The following is a 14,999-nucleotide window of genomic DNA, read 5'->3' as shown; positions in this document are numbered from 1 at the left end:
GCCATTTTTCAAACGGTGTCCCCTGGTTTCAGTTCTGTTTTTGTCATTATGTGACATTGAAATATAAACTGTGATCACTATTTTTATAGACAAACAAGTAATCAATTAGTTCAGAGAATAACCATTAGATTAATTGATTAGTTGAAACCCTAATCTGTGCATTGTGAGGAAACATCAGCATCGCTTTTTACACTCTGGGTTATGTGTATTAACAGATGATGTGGTCTGTGGTCTGCTGGTCTGCTGGTCTGCAGTGGTCTGCTGTGGTCTGGTGGTATGCAGTGGTCTGCAGTGGTCTGCTGTGGTCTGCTGGTCTGCAGTGGTCTGCTGTGGTCTGCTGGTCTGCTGTGGTCTGCTGGTCTGCAGTGGTCTGCTGGTCTGCAGTGGTCTGCTGTGGTCTGCTGGTCTGCTGTGGTCTGCTGGTCTGCAGTGGTGTGCAGTGGTCTGCAGTGGTCTGCTGGTCTGCTGGTCTGCAGTGGTCTGCAGTGGTCTGTGGTGTGCAGTGGTCTGCAGTGGTCTGCTGTGGTCTGCAGTGGTCTGCTGGTCTGTGGTGTGCAGTGGTCTGCAGTGGTCTGCTGTGGTCTGCAGTGGTCTGCTGGTCTGCTGTGGTCTGCTGGTCTGTGGTGGTCTGCTGGTCTGCTCTGGTCTGCAGTGGTCTGCTGTGGTCTGCTGGTCTGCAGTGGTCTGCTGGTCTGCTGTGGTCTGCAGTGGTCTGCTGGTCTGCAGTGGTGTCCAGTGGTCTGCTGTGGTCTGCTGTGGTCTGCTGGTCTGTGGTGGTCTGGTCACACTTCAGTCAGCAGCGGTCAGTATGTGTCTGCCTGACGGAGGGAGGCAGGGAGGGTTACAGCAGCTAACAGCAGCATTTTCCTAGTTTGTGCTTGACTTGCTCTCACTCTCTTTCGTGTTGATTTTCAATACATTTGTAAGGCCATGCAGCAGAGTCTAAAAGAAAAGCCATTACAGTTGGGTTAAACCTTCACACATGGGTGAAAGTGCATGCTTTGGCACCTGACATCTCTGTATTTCACATGATAGACACTCTATTACAGAGGGGGATGCTGTAATGGACTATGCATCAGTTCAGGTAATGGTTGTCAGCTTTAGTGCCCGAGAGGCAGTGGAGAATTCCATTAGAAACCTTATAGTTACTAAATCAGTCATTCTCCACCTTCCTCTCTATTGAACCTCCTCTTTGGGGCAATTACTACAGCTTCATACAGCTCTCAGCAGTGAACAGAGACCTAGTCCTTGAACTTCCTCCTGCCTGCTAGACTGCATCAAGTTCAGACAGTGATTCTCACACAAATATATGAAGGCTGCTGTGGCTGTAAATCAGAGAGCCAGGGTATGAGTGCTCTACAGCTCCTATGATGGAACATGTTTTTCTCCACAAGGCCCATTTAGAGAGCCACTTAAACATCTGTTCTATGATGAAGGAGCATTTATGCTTATAGCTTATTGGTTGGCTGATATGTACTGGAGATACACTGGTGTGTTTTCTTCTCCTGATCAGGTCTTGCTGTGTTATGGCTGTGAGATGTGACATGAGGACTTATCTTGAATAACTCTGCATTCATCATCATGCTGAGCAGAAGTTAAATACCCCCATCCACACAGCAGTGGACGTTCAAATCTGCAGCTTTATTTCCCTCTGATGCTTCACTACAGTACAACTGCCTTGCAGGTCTGTGCATGAAACAATCCAGCAGAGGACTCTTTCCCATTTCCTGCTGTAATCCGAGGCCCAGCACCATTCCCACCCTGACAGGTGTAAGATTAACTTAGTTAGGTGTAAAGCTGCTCATGCGCACCAAATTAAATTAATGGAACAAATTTCCCTCCTAATTAAGATGAAAATACGTGTCAGTTGTAACCTTGCTGAGCACTAATTATGTACAAATGATTTATCATCTGTTTCGTCCTGAATAGCAATGTGCTCACCTCTCCGATAGCCCTGGCTGGCTGTTAAGAGATGGGCCCTGATTAACAGTGACAGGTTGTGCTGCGGAGAAGCTGTACATTGCCGAATATCCAATCAGAGGCGGCCTGAGCTCAGACTCTCCTCCCTTCCATTAACCTACATGGAGTGTGCAGCTGAGCATCACTGTGCCTCAGCTCTCCTTCTTGTTTCTCTCCTCAGAATGAAAATAAGGAACATTCAAAGAGGAGACACCGGGGGGAGGGAGGGGTGGGGGATTGTGAAACCTGAACTCAGGATGAATCCCCCCGGATGTTCTATGTGTATTGAGGCTGGATTAGCTTGTGCCTGTATGATCCAGCGTCTTTAACAGACTCTCCACCTCACAAAACAAATTGAATAATGCAGAATACAGTTGAGCTCATACATCAACATTTTACGCGTGGCGGCTGGTAATTACTTCAAAGTGTCCTACAACAAAAACAAGCCTGAATAAGCCTTGTACCAGCTGAGGCCAGCAGGTGGTGCAAGAGGTTAAGACTGCCAGAAGCCTCTGTGTGAATTCCTGTGGACTAAAATATCAAAATAAACAGAGCTTCATCATACAATTACAGCCTGACTGGGATATTCCATCTTATTTCCTCCTGCCTTGCAAGTACAGATATATTTCAATGGGCAGCAGCTTTGATTAGCATTAGAATCAGAGTCCCTTGTGTTGCTAAGGACACACTGGCCAATCTGTAATCATTGTTCCACAGGCTTGCTCACAGGGGATATAGCCCACTTTGTCATTATCATTCAATATGCCACACACATGCTGGCATGGCTTCCATGGTGCTGCGAGCAACAGGGCATTTGCATTTTCTCCTCATAGTATGAAGAATCTGCAAAGACAATGATGCACCACAAATAAGTCCTCTCTCCCTGCACTGCCTGGAGGTGGGAGATGCCTCTCCTCCCTCAGAGCTGCTGGAGACGCAGAGACACTCCCCCATTGCATGTCTCATTTTCTCTGTGCTTGTTTACTCTGCAATTGTCTGCCTGTGCATCTTCAAAATGTCATTATGTACAAGTGTCAGCTCCAGCCATTAGGGATCATTTGACTTTCTATTGTGTTTGGTCGTTATTTAGTTGACAACCAGCGCTGCCATGATTTGCTCTGTGAATGTTTCATTGTTGTGGTAAATGTCGGTTTGCCTGCTCTGGGAGGGTACCTGTGTTTTCCAGCTCATTTCTCTTTTTTGTTTTCAGACGAGCTTTACTGTCCAAACCCAGCTATTCCCCTGCTGCTGGAGAAAAGGCAGAGCTGCTGTTCATGCAGATTCAGAGCATGTCAACATGCACACAGACAGAGAGGGGATGTCAGATGATCTTTGTGAGAGGGATCTCCACATTTCTGCCTTGTGCCCTATGGCTGGAAGTTGTTGTAATGTGCACAATTGAAATCAAAATCTCAGTTCGGACAAAATTGTGATTTATTTTAACATACACTGTAAAAAGTCCTTGAATGGCTCAGTCTATATAACTTTATTTTAAAAAGAATATTTGTCCCAAATAATACATTTCCTATTCTTTTTGTGGTAGTTACACATGAATAAAAAATGAGAATATTTGAGTAACATATTATTTTGCATGAAAAATGGATTTCACTGAACTTTACAATAAATAGATTTTTACAAAACTCAAAAAAGGGGCTTATGTCAAAAGTAGAAAAGAAACGGAACACGTCCTGGATTTTTAGGCCTCTTTATGACCCTAACTCTACTGGATATGTCATGAATACACTTTTATGTATAAAGATCAATTTCAAAAAAAAATTTCATCAGGATGCAGAGTGCTGAGGTCATCCCAAACATGTGACACATTCATTGGAACACAGGAGCAGCCGCCATTTTCTTTTGTTGCTCACACAACCTTTTGCCATTTTCTGTCTTTGCCTGCAGTGAGAGAGTTGGGGGCTGAGGTTGGAGGTGCTTAACAAACAGCTTCTCCCACATCATGGCGGTCTGGGGATTGGTGGATGAGACAGGGAGGGAGGGGGTTAGAGGTTAATTATAGACAACAGAGAGGTCACAGGGCCTATTATTTTGGAGCCAGGATCTGTAACGGTCCAATGGGGATGACATTTACAATGAGGGCCCAGCCCCACCCCTTCATCACCATCCACACCCACAGCCCAACCTGTGCACGCCATCACTCACATTAATACTGAAGGAGCCGACAGCGGGACTCAGTGGTCTGATAATGAAAAGGCCCTTAGCGTTTGGCACAGGCAGGATGATGAACTGTATCCCTGGCTGTTCTCTGCCTGCATCAGGGGGCCCCCAAGTAGCCCTTGACAGCTAATTGAAAGCCCCCATACTCTCTTCTTACCTACCAGACTTCCTTTATTACTCTAATTATTGGGGTTAAGTGAATATCCCATGGGGCTGTGAGTAGTCCGGTGTGCAAAACCTGCTGACTCATCTTTTTAGATAAGAAATAAATGACAGTAGCAGAAGTGAATCACTGCAGCTGTCCTGAATCTGAGGACAGTTTGTCAGAGCCTCATTCAGATTCTTCTTTCTGGTCATGAAGGTTCACCATTTCTGGACCAAATGAAAACAGATTTTTAATTTAACAGGCAGGCCGTGCGAATGATTATTAAAGCATATTGGTACGCTGCATATTTATTATATTGAATACTTTCCATGAAAAAACCCCAAAACCAACAATGAGTGGATCCTACTGTGTTGTCAAAGTCATTATAGCTTATTCCTCTTGTTGTAAGCCATAAAGCACTACTTTTCTAAACACTATTAGAAGACATCAGTGAGCCACACCATTGTACTGGGAACACACACACACACACACACACACACACACACACACATACACCAGACACACACTACTTTATTGTGACTTAGTCCCACAAAGGCCTACACCATCATGCTGCAGAAATACTTCATACAGCAATACAGCCATAGCAGCAATACAGCAGCAAATGACTCCACCACTGAAAATATTCCCCAACAAATGCTTTTTCTTTCAGTTTGAATTGCTGATAGCTAGTGGCCAGCTGTCAACTCACTGAGCCTTTTATCTTTTCTTTTTTTTTTGATAAATGAAGCTTTACTCCTGTGACCTGACCTTATAAATACACCCATCCAAATTTCTGAGCATTGAAAAATAAACAATTCAATTTTTCATTTAATTTTTTGATTATATTTGAATAATAATGATTTAATAACTTCCCAGTAGATGTCAGACATCTAACATTGTAATCTAAATTTCTGACCTTTAAATGACCACATTTACTCTAAAACATTGTAAAATGTGTGTGTGTTTGTAGAGTGTTAGCTCTACAACTATCTAGAAATATTACAGAGGATGTAACCTTGGTGTCTTCTGCAATGAAGATCTAAACATTATGATATTATTATATTCCTGGGAAATGGACAAAAATTAAAAAAATGTCTCAAAGAACGTGATAAAATATTCCTGAATCGGTCCCTTTAACCAGATCAGCACCACAATGCATTCTTCCCTGGACCAGGACCCATCCCTCCACCAAGTTTGGTGTGAATCAGTTCAGTACTTCTACTGTCCTTTGTCTGTCCCTGTGTTTTTTTTTACCTTGAATAAATACATAAATCACCAATTTCTATTCTACTTGGTTGTGATCTTTAAGAACTAGTGCTTTCAAAACTTTTTCTCTCTCTTTCCCTTTGTCTGTTTTTCTCTCAGTTTGTTTGGTATCATTACGGACAATAACAGCAGCTCTGAGCTTTTTCTGCTGGGATCCTTAAAATCTGTATGAACCATAGTTAGCTGTGTTAAGTTAACTCTGAGCTGTGGAAGAATGAGAGAGCAGGGAGAGTCTGTTGATGTTCAGACCATTGTGTAGCCAGATATAATCCCTGAAACCCCATCATGAGCGGCAGGCCTCAGTATGTTGAATTCAAACTAGTGTAAATGGGACTGAGGATTAAGAGTGATCCACTCCGCACTGTGACTTTCTCACCTCTGCATCTCTGTAAGCCTATTAGACCACAAGAGCACATCAAATATACTGCACACACAAATATGTCTGTGCATGTGTGTTTGTGCGTGTGTGTTTGTGTGATGAATGACTACAGCATACAGATGTTTATTTTCTCTGTTTGAAAGCTGAAATGCTGCACTGCCTGACAAGCAGTTTAATCTATTTTACAATTTTTTATAAAAATTCTAAAATATAATATATATAATATATATTATATGGTAATTTTAACTCCTAAAAAACACATTTAGTGCTCTCTAAATAATATGTTAAACCTAATATTCCACAATTAGTTGAATTAATGACGCTGCTATGTAACATGTAAAAATTAATATTTAAACATATCAACCGTACGAATAACGCAGCTGTTAATAATAAAAAAATAAAATAATAATAATAATAATAATAATAATAATAATAATAATAATAATAATAATAATAATAACGCGTCCTCTAGTTGTTAATGACTTCGGTTGATTTATGGTAATACTTTTTTGGGATAATCCATGGAAAGTAAAATCCAATCACGTAATACGTCCGCTTTGTGTAACGCGGTGACGTAATGTCTTTAGACGCTGATTGGGTGTTCATTCAATTCAGACATTCAGACAGCCGGAAGTGGAGTTAGTAGGCAGAGAGGGCTACTTAATATTCTTGTGTATTGCATCGTAGTATTAGTGAGTGAGAGGTTTTAAATGTCATATGAAATGTATGACTGAAGGTCTCCGTCATCATAAGGTAAGAGGACCCTTAACCTCTGACAGTCGCTCCGGCGGTTAGCTGTTATTGACACATGCACTTTAGCTAGCTGTCTAGCTATTGCATCTAATCAGGCTAGCCAACTAACGTTAGGCTAACTTAGCACGTCCCTTGCCATCACAGCTAGTTGCTCATTATTACTGATTAACTGAGGTGTTTCGTTGCTTCTTTGAGTAAATCAGAAACAGTGAAAGACAGACAAATGCTGTTTGCGCCGCTTGATGGTTAGCGGCCATGCTAAGTTCATCAGGTAGCCAGTTAATTGCTGTTAAACAAGAAAAGTTATAAAGTACAACGTGTTAACGTCACGCTCCAGGTGACCACAGACTGAGGCTAAGAGTGAGCGCAATCCAACAGTGGCTTCTGAGTGTCATGTTATCATTGAGCGATAATACTGGAGCCGTCTCTTTGTCTTTGTGGTGCAGCTGTTGATTGATATTTTCAGTGTTCAATGTGGAAAGTGAGCATTAATTCCAGCGTATAGGTAAAGAGGCAGGCAAGAGTGTGCAACGTGATGTTGTACTGATTCCAAGTTACACCTGTATGTGCATGTTTGTAGATCCTTACTATTAATAAATAAGTGAAATATCACAGTTTCAGTTTTGTGTTTCAGGGTGGATTTTCCAGTCTGTGCTGACACCCTGCCTGCCCTGGTTGTTCAGCTTGTTTTAGGATGTCAGGAGAGTACATTGAACTCACTGTTGGATAAAGATGTGCCCCACTGTTCCTTCCATATCTCCTGACCTAGACCTGTGACTGCCCTTGACACTGACAGCCATGAGTGACAGCACAGTGACCAGGAGCCAGCAGGAGTGGTCGGGGCCCCGGCCAACACAGCAGCAACCCCGGGGCCCCTACATCTCCGTCATCACCAACAGGTTAGCTCTGTGTCTGCCCTACATAACTTCACAATGCAAATAAGCATTTTTGACCTTTTTGCGTTATCCTTGACAGCATGCAGATATGCGGAACATGTGGTCAACTCTGTCATTGTGTCAAATAAATTAAACTAAAAATACCATGATGATGATGAAGGTGGAAGTGAATTTTTGAACCCACAACTCCCATAATGCCATTTTCTCTGATGGTTGTTCCAAGAATAACAGAGCTTTGGAAGGATATCTATAGTAGTCTGCTTGACATACTGTAGGTAGACTGCTTTCCTTTCACCAGGTTGTGTCAATTTGCACTATGAAATTTAACACTGTAGACATTTTCCTGACTCCTTTGGTTTTGTGTTGTAGAACCACCAACTTGGTAATCAGAGGGGCCATGCTGTTCTCTGTCGGCGTCTTCCTGGCCCTGGTGCTAAACTTACTTCAAGTGCAGAGAAACGTCACCCTCTTTCCCCCAGATGTCATCAGCAGTATCTTCTCCTCAGCCTGGTGGGTGCCGCCCTGCTGTGGCACGGCCTCAGGTATGTGAACACATCTCCCATAAAAAGTGAAAAAACACATCGGGTTCATTTTTGTCTTTACTTTTATGTTACTTGAAAGAGAAGAGGAAAAAGAGAGAAGAGTGTTGGTGGTGTTTGACCCTGAGATGAAATGTCCTGAAAGGTTTAGCGTTCTGGCATAATTCTTTTCATACAGCATGAGAACTTAACAGCTTTGAGTTCAATGCAAATATTCTATGCTCTTCTCTGTTGTGAGTCAGTTTTAAGCCAGGAGACCACTTCAAAATCTAATACCTTTCATATCTACATTAACTGCCAGATCTGCCTGCTCCTACACTGACATTGTAGGACAACAGGAGTCATCAGACTGCAAACTATAGTGGTTAAGATCACAGTAAGAAGCAGCTCAGCCACAGTGAACATGATGTAAAAAGATGTACATAAGTAGTTTAAAGCTGAGTTCATACCAACATGTCACACGGGATGGTGGAGTGGAAAGTGGGTCATCACAAAGAGGTGGGAGATACAGTATATTATAAATGTAGGTATAATGGGATCCAATTATTAGACAGTCTCTCCTGGATGACGTTCGTAGTGTTGCAGTCATTTAAATGTTAAGTGGTAGTGGTAGTTGTGTTAAGAACAATACACATACAGTATATCAGTCATGGTGTGAAGTTGAATCTGAATATTGAATTGGCAGGTACTGATATCTATATGTAAAATACTGTTAAAGTATCGCATTTACTTTCTGTTTTTGCAAAGTTTTTTTAAGTGGATATGCCATAGATTTACATCTATTTATCTCAATCCACTTTTAACTGATAACTCTAATTAATTCACATAATGATAAAATTGTGATTCTTATTGATCCACAGATTTCAAAAATAGATAAATTGTTAATAATGCTTTGTTGGCAAAACAAGAAAGGTTCAACTGTGTTCACAGTTCACCGTCAAAACATACAACAGAGTTCACCTTCAAAGATTACAAGTGCTTCTGGATTTAATGGTTTAAAAATTAGCTTTGTAAAGACAAAGGTGGAGTAAGGGGTGATTGTACACCATCGCCTGGAGACTAATGTTGGTGAAGTGGAAACTCCAGCACTAGCAAACAGGCCGGCCAATCAACACACACCACAGCCAGATGAAGCCTGAAGACTTCAAGCGGCTTAATTTCTGTTTATTAAATCAAGAATACATTCTAAACTGAGTTAATTCTGAATCAAACAACAAGAAGCAAAACCATATTGTGAGATTCCCAGCCTGTCATAAATCTGAGTGTAAATTTATAGAGGGAATCTTCAATAACAGCAAAGATTTTAATCTTTACAATGTGACGAGACCCTGAGACAGCAGAGTGGTATTAATTAACTTTATCTGTATTATATACACACTGTGGTTAATTTAATCAAAGGGAGATATTTCCACTCTGTTGAGCTGAACAAATATAACATTTTTTATGCACTTAAGACTATCCATAATAGTGCAACCACTGCTCATAACGTTTAAAAAAAAAAAAAAGAAAAAAAAAAAAAACCCCACAGTTTTACATATGAATGCTCAGCATGCCCACTAGGCCCGACTAGCCAGCGTTATTGAAATGTTGTCCCCTGAGTGTGAAGCTGAGGATGGAGATGCAGCGCAGTGCTGCCTGCTCCCAAGTGGCCCAGCACAAAGCCCAACAGCCTGAGGCTCTCTTCATCCCCAGACACACTGCTCCTCCTGCAGGAGCCTGTCACTTCCACTTGTTGCTACTACACAATATGCTTCATACCCCAGGGGAGGGCTACTGCATTTTGTTGATGGTGTAAGAATTAATTTGTTTTGAAGCCACATTAGTGAGGTCAGAGGTTATCAGGGTGTGAGCTGCAGATCACTGCACTTTATTCTCATTTTTATAGAATACAAGTCGGCAGCGTCCGTGGCCTGCTGTAGGAAATAAAATAATTTTCTATTAAAGGATATTGGAATCGGGTGCTGTTTGAAATTTATTTAATCTATTATCATTTTATTAGTAGTCTTTGCAGTAATTTTGTGTCTCTTTGTAGTTTTTTTGTCTATGTAGTTTAGTGTTTCATTGTAGTTGTTTTGTGTTTCATTGTAGTTATGTGTCTCTTTGTAGTTATTTTGTGTCAATTTGTAGTTGTTTTATGTTACTTTGTTGTTGTTTTGTGTCTCTTTGTGGTTGATTCATGTTTTATTGTAGTTTTTTGTGTTTGTAATTGTTTTGTGTCTCTGTAGTTGTTTTGTGTTTCTTTGTAGTGTTGTCTCTCTTTTTAGTTGTTTTGTGTCTCTGTAGATGTTTTGTGTCACTTTGCAGTTGTGTTATGCTTCAGTGTGGTTTTTTAGTCTCTTTGTAGTTGTTTCATGCTTTATTATAGTTGATTTGTGTCTGTAGTTGTTTGTGTCTCTTTGTAGTTGTTTTGTATTTCATTGTAGTTGTTTTGTGTCTCATTGTAGTTGTTTTGTGTCTCTTTGTAGTTGTTTTGTCTCTTTGTAGTTGTTTTGTCTCTTTGTAGTTTTGTGTCCATAATTGTCTTGTGTCTCTGTAGTTGTTTTTTGTTTTATTGTAGTTGTTATGTCTCTTTGTAGTTTTGTGTTTCTTTGATGTTCTTTTGTTTCTTTGCAGTTGTTTTGTGTCTCTTTGTAGTTATTTTGTGTCTCTGCAGTTATGTATCTCTTTGTAGTTGTTCAATTGACTTTTCTACAAGAACTATTATCAGTCACTTCAAATAGAGTCTATGGTCCAGGGGCCCCTGACCCTGTGGGCCCCTGGACCTGTGTATGGCCATTAAGTAATCCTTCTGTGTGAGTGTGCTATCAGAGTAGCATGGATGCTGTATGATTACCTGTCCTCAGCACAACACCACAGCAGACATGTTGACTGTGGCAGTAGTGAGAGCTGTTGTGTGACCTCTTGTTTTCCTGCTCTGTGGCCCCCCCCCCCCCCCCCCCCCACACACACAGCACTGATCGGCCTGTTGTACCCCTGCATCGACAGACAGCTGGGAGAGCCACACAAGTTCAAGAGGGAGTGGTCCAGTGTGATGCGCTGCGTGGCTGTGTTTGTGGGCATCAACCATGCCAGTGCTGTATCCTTCTCTCATATGTTGTTGCTGTTTCTGATAGTCTGTCTCAGACCATGATAAGTTCTAATATTTCTCCACTGTATTTACAGTGTGTGAAAAGTTTTATGTACATTTGTTGATTTAACCTCCTAAGACCCGAACTCTTGCATGGCATGCATTTTTAATTTCTCTTTGCTATTTAGGCTGATTGGGACCTGAGAAAAATGATGTCCACATATGAGGACATTAGTTTTAAATTTCGATTACTGAGTGGCAGTATAATATCCTCATATGTGGTCACCAGGCCCTCGTTGAGAAAAGTTAGTATTGTGGTCTAGAGAACCCAAAATGTGAGGTCCACATATGTGGACGCCAGGTCCTAGGAGGTTAAAGACTAACTAGGTTAAAGGTTGAGACAACAGTAAAGCTATATAAATACTGTTTGGAGCTGTCAGCTCCTGACAACCTGGTCCTTGACCCCACCTCTGTCAGAAAGTGGACTTTGCCAACAACATCCAGCTGTCTCTGACTCTGGCAGCGCTCTCCATCGGTCTGTGGTGGACGTTCGACCGCTCCCGAAGTGGCTTCGGCCTCGGAGTTGGCATCGCCCTGCTGGCAACATTGGCCACACAGCTCCTGGTCTACAATGGAGTCTTTCAGTAAGTAAATACAATTGCACATCTAAAAACAACAAATGTTCACCAAAGCTTTACAGAGATGAAATTAAGAGATTGACCACAATAAGATAAATAAGAGGATATAAGTAAAATTATCAAAAGCATATCTGGATAAATCATAGAAACACAAACCCTATTAAGAGAATAAACAAACACAGAGTATTGTCAGTCATGTCGTCATGGTGACTGGTAGTAGGCTAAAGAAAAGAGATGGGTCCTGAGACAGGTTTTAAAGATTTTAGTGGAGGAGAACATCTAAACTATTGCACAGTTTAGGACCAACAGTGGGAAAATCCATCACCTTGACTGGTGACTAGTGAAGAGAGGTCAGTACAGGTCAGATAAATTAAATTCAAAATTACACCTGAGGCAAAAATGAATGTAAGAACAAGCTGAAGAGCAACAGGAAATGTTGTGCCACCAGTATTACCTGTTCATTATACAGCTACAACCTCCACCAGCAGTACAGCACTGGATTTGTACAGATGAAACTGGCCTGTAACAAGATTAACACAAAATAATTTGTTCTGCATTTCTTTTGTAATTTATATTTGTCTGTCTGAGAAATTTTAGAATATTTGACCTTTTATTAGACAGTCATTCAAACCTGACAGTCAGCGCAAACACAGCTGAGTGAAGTGGTGGTACATGTTATTTAAAGAATGACCTCCTGCTGTAACGTGCTTCTTTTCTGCACAGGTATACGTCTCCAGACTTCCTGTACATCCGCTCCTGGTTACCTTGTATCTTCTTTGCGGGGGTGATAACGATGGGAAACATAGGACGGCAGCTAGCTTTGGTAAGAGACTGGAACCATGTCTGTTGGGTTAGTGTTAGATTCATGTTTTTTTGTGGATTGTAATGCAAAAAACACAACAAAGAGTTCAAGATGTATCTGTCCTGTGTATAACAGTTCTTCTTTTCTTCTTGTTTTTCAGTATGAATATAAATTCATTCAAGAGAAGACCCATCAGGACTGAGGAGTCTCTTTTCTCCATCAGGCCTCTGTCTTTGCAGCAGCCTGAAGCCAGGGACAGGTCATCAGAGAACATCTGCATGCAGCAGAGACCAGGACTGTTGGCCCTGGATGAGCCAGTCAGATATGTCCAATGAGCCCCGAGCTCCTGATTGGCTCCCCGGTGCTTTTCGCTGGACTATCAGTATTTTTGGTTGGCTCTGGTCAGGCCGTTCCGTTTGGAGCGGTCACTGGCTTCGTTCTAACCTGAGCTGAGGTGAACAATGAGAGTGGAGTTTGTTGTGTGTTTCCTTTGGTGTGGTTTATCTCTACTTACCTGGGAGGGGATTAGCAGCGAAGCATCTATCGTTCTTCAGATCAGCTCGGATGTTTGAAACCTTTGGCTCCATTGTGCCAAACACAGTCACACAGGGATCAGTTTTAAACTCTGCTCTTATCGCCTCGTTCTGTCACATCCTTCACGTGTCAGTGGAGAACATGCAGCCCAGTTCATTTATATCTAGAGAGAAATGCATCTACACCGACCTGTTATTGTATGTAATGAGCCGACTCTATATCTACATGTAACGTGATAAAGGAGAGATAATTTGTACTGTATGTGCAGTGGAGCCATACTGACATGTACAGGATACATGAACAGAGATTTCTTTCTTACTGACTGTGTGAAGCTCTTTGTTGGAAGTGAATGGTTCATTTTGATTTTACACCAGCAGAGGAAATGAGCTTCATCCGTACATAAGCACTGGCCGGAGCTGGAGCCTGTTAAGCACATTTCTTCTCAACATCCATTTATGTTTTTAAATCTTCATTTCAGGGAGAAATGTTTGTCCTATAGCTTCCTCAGTTAAAAAGCAGCATTCAGTAGAAAGGCCAAAACTCCCAGTTCATTGTCTTCATTCAGCACTGGACGGAAATATGATGGTTCTCCTTCATGAACCATGACACTGAGTATGAATTATGACAGTAGATAATAGAAACAGGAAGAATCAAATCAACTATGTCTAGTGTCAGGATTTTCTCTCTTATTTTCATGCACGTTGAATTTCTTTGTTCAAAGGTCAGTTACATGATTCACTACAGGAGGGACATTGTACTTAACTTGAAGAATACAAATCTAGTGTTCAGCAGTGTTACACTCTGAAGTTCTATTGATGGAATCCTCCTGGCAGAAACCATTAAGGAAGAAAATGTGCATCATATAAACAAGGAGCACTTGCATCTGCGGGAGGTGGGACTAGATCATTTAAGGGACATTTCTAACAACTTTGTGATGAAATATGAAATATAATAAGAATTCCAGCATTTAAAAGAGATAACAGTGTTTTGTAATATCTGATTACATAGGTTAGATGATGTGGAGCCTTTTTAATGCATTTTTCTAGGGTAGCGTTTTGTATCAGTAACATCTGTTAAAATATGAGAGATTGCTATGAACCCTTATGGATGAAGTGTACAGTGGTTAAACAGGGATTAACAGCTCCACTCATTTACACAAACCTCTGAATCTGAACATGTAATAAAACCATGAGCTTTTGGTAACTGCCTCTGATTTCTCTGTTCATAAATCACACACTTTCTTCTCTGTTTTTTACATTTAATATTTTAAGGAAATCCTCAGTGACAGCGAAAGTCTCGGAAACAATTTCCAGTGCAGTTTAATTGTATAAATCACATACCAATAAAATACTGACTGGTTCCTAGTGGTACTTCAATATAAAGTGGAAGAAAACAAATCTGGGAGGAACCAGGGGTGTTCTGAGATATTGACGATAAACGTCATATATAAACAAAATGTTAGCATCATGTTAATAATACAGATATGATAATATTGTGATGGTAGTTTGTTAGGCCTCGAGGGTCTTCATCAGTTCATCTTGTCTTTTCACTATACATTCGGCATAATTGTTCTTTTAGTACAGTTATAGTTACAGACTCTCCACCTCCCTACACTCTTGTCTGAGTCTGATTCATTTGAAAAAAAGAGAAAAAACAAACAAAATTAAGGCTGAATTTGATAAAATTATTATTACTTCATCTTCAGACATTAAATGTTAGCCACACCCATCTATTTGTATGTCATGACTTTATGACGCTGTCATGTAATACTTTTTTCCTCCTCAGAACACAACAGAAAACTTTGATAGAGAAGTGCGTTTGTTTTAACGTCAGGAGCTGCTGCAGC

General features: G+C 41.0%; 1 protein-coding gene across 2 annotated transcripts; it reads left to right on the top strand.

The window, feature by feature from the left end:
- The first annotated feature begins 6,536 nt into the window (after nt 1–6,536).
- Nucleotides 6,537–14,356, top strand: insig2 (insulin induced gene 2). 2 transcript variants are annotated; one of them, XM_023417567.2, is made up of 7 exons: nt 6,537–6,677; nt 7,447–7,576; nt 7,943–8,115; nt 11,064–11,188; nt 11,657–11,823; nt 12,541–12,640; nt 12,780–14,356. In XM_023417567.2, exons 2-7 carry the CDS (start codon nt 7,476–7,478, stop codon nt 12,819–12,821), a joined length of 708 nt encoding a protein of 235 aa, XP_023273335.1. In that variant the 5' UTR covers nt 6,537–6,677; nt 7,447–7,475; the 3' UTR covers nt 12,822–14,356. The 2 variants fall into 2 exon arrangements, with proteins under 2 accessions (XP_023273335.1, XP_023273336.1); XM_023417568.2 differs by having other exon boundaries at nt 6,548–6,677; nt 7,361–7,576.
- The last annotated feature ends 643 nt before the right edge of the window (nt 14,357–14,999 follow it).

The sequence above is a fragment of the Seriola lalandi genome, unplaced genomic scaffold (assembly GCF_002814215.2).
Source record: "Seriola lalandi dorsalis isolate HSWRI2012SDOR001 ecotype SW California unplaced genomic scaffold, Sedor1 jcf7180002054576, whole genome shotgun sequence".
Lineage (NCBI taxonomy): Eukaryota > Metazoa > Chordata > Actinopteri > Carangiformes > Carangidae > Seriola > Seriola lalandi.
This window is presented reverse-complemented; position numbering and strand designations above follow the sequence as displayed.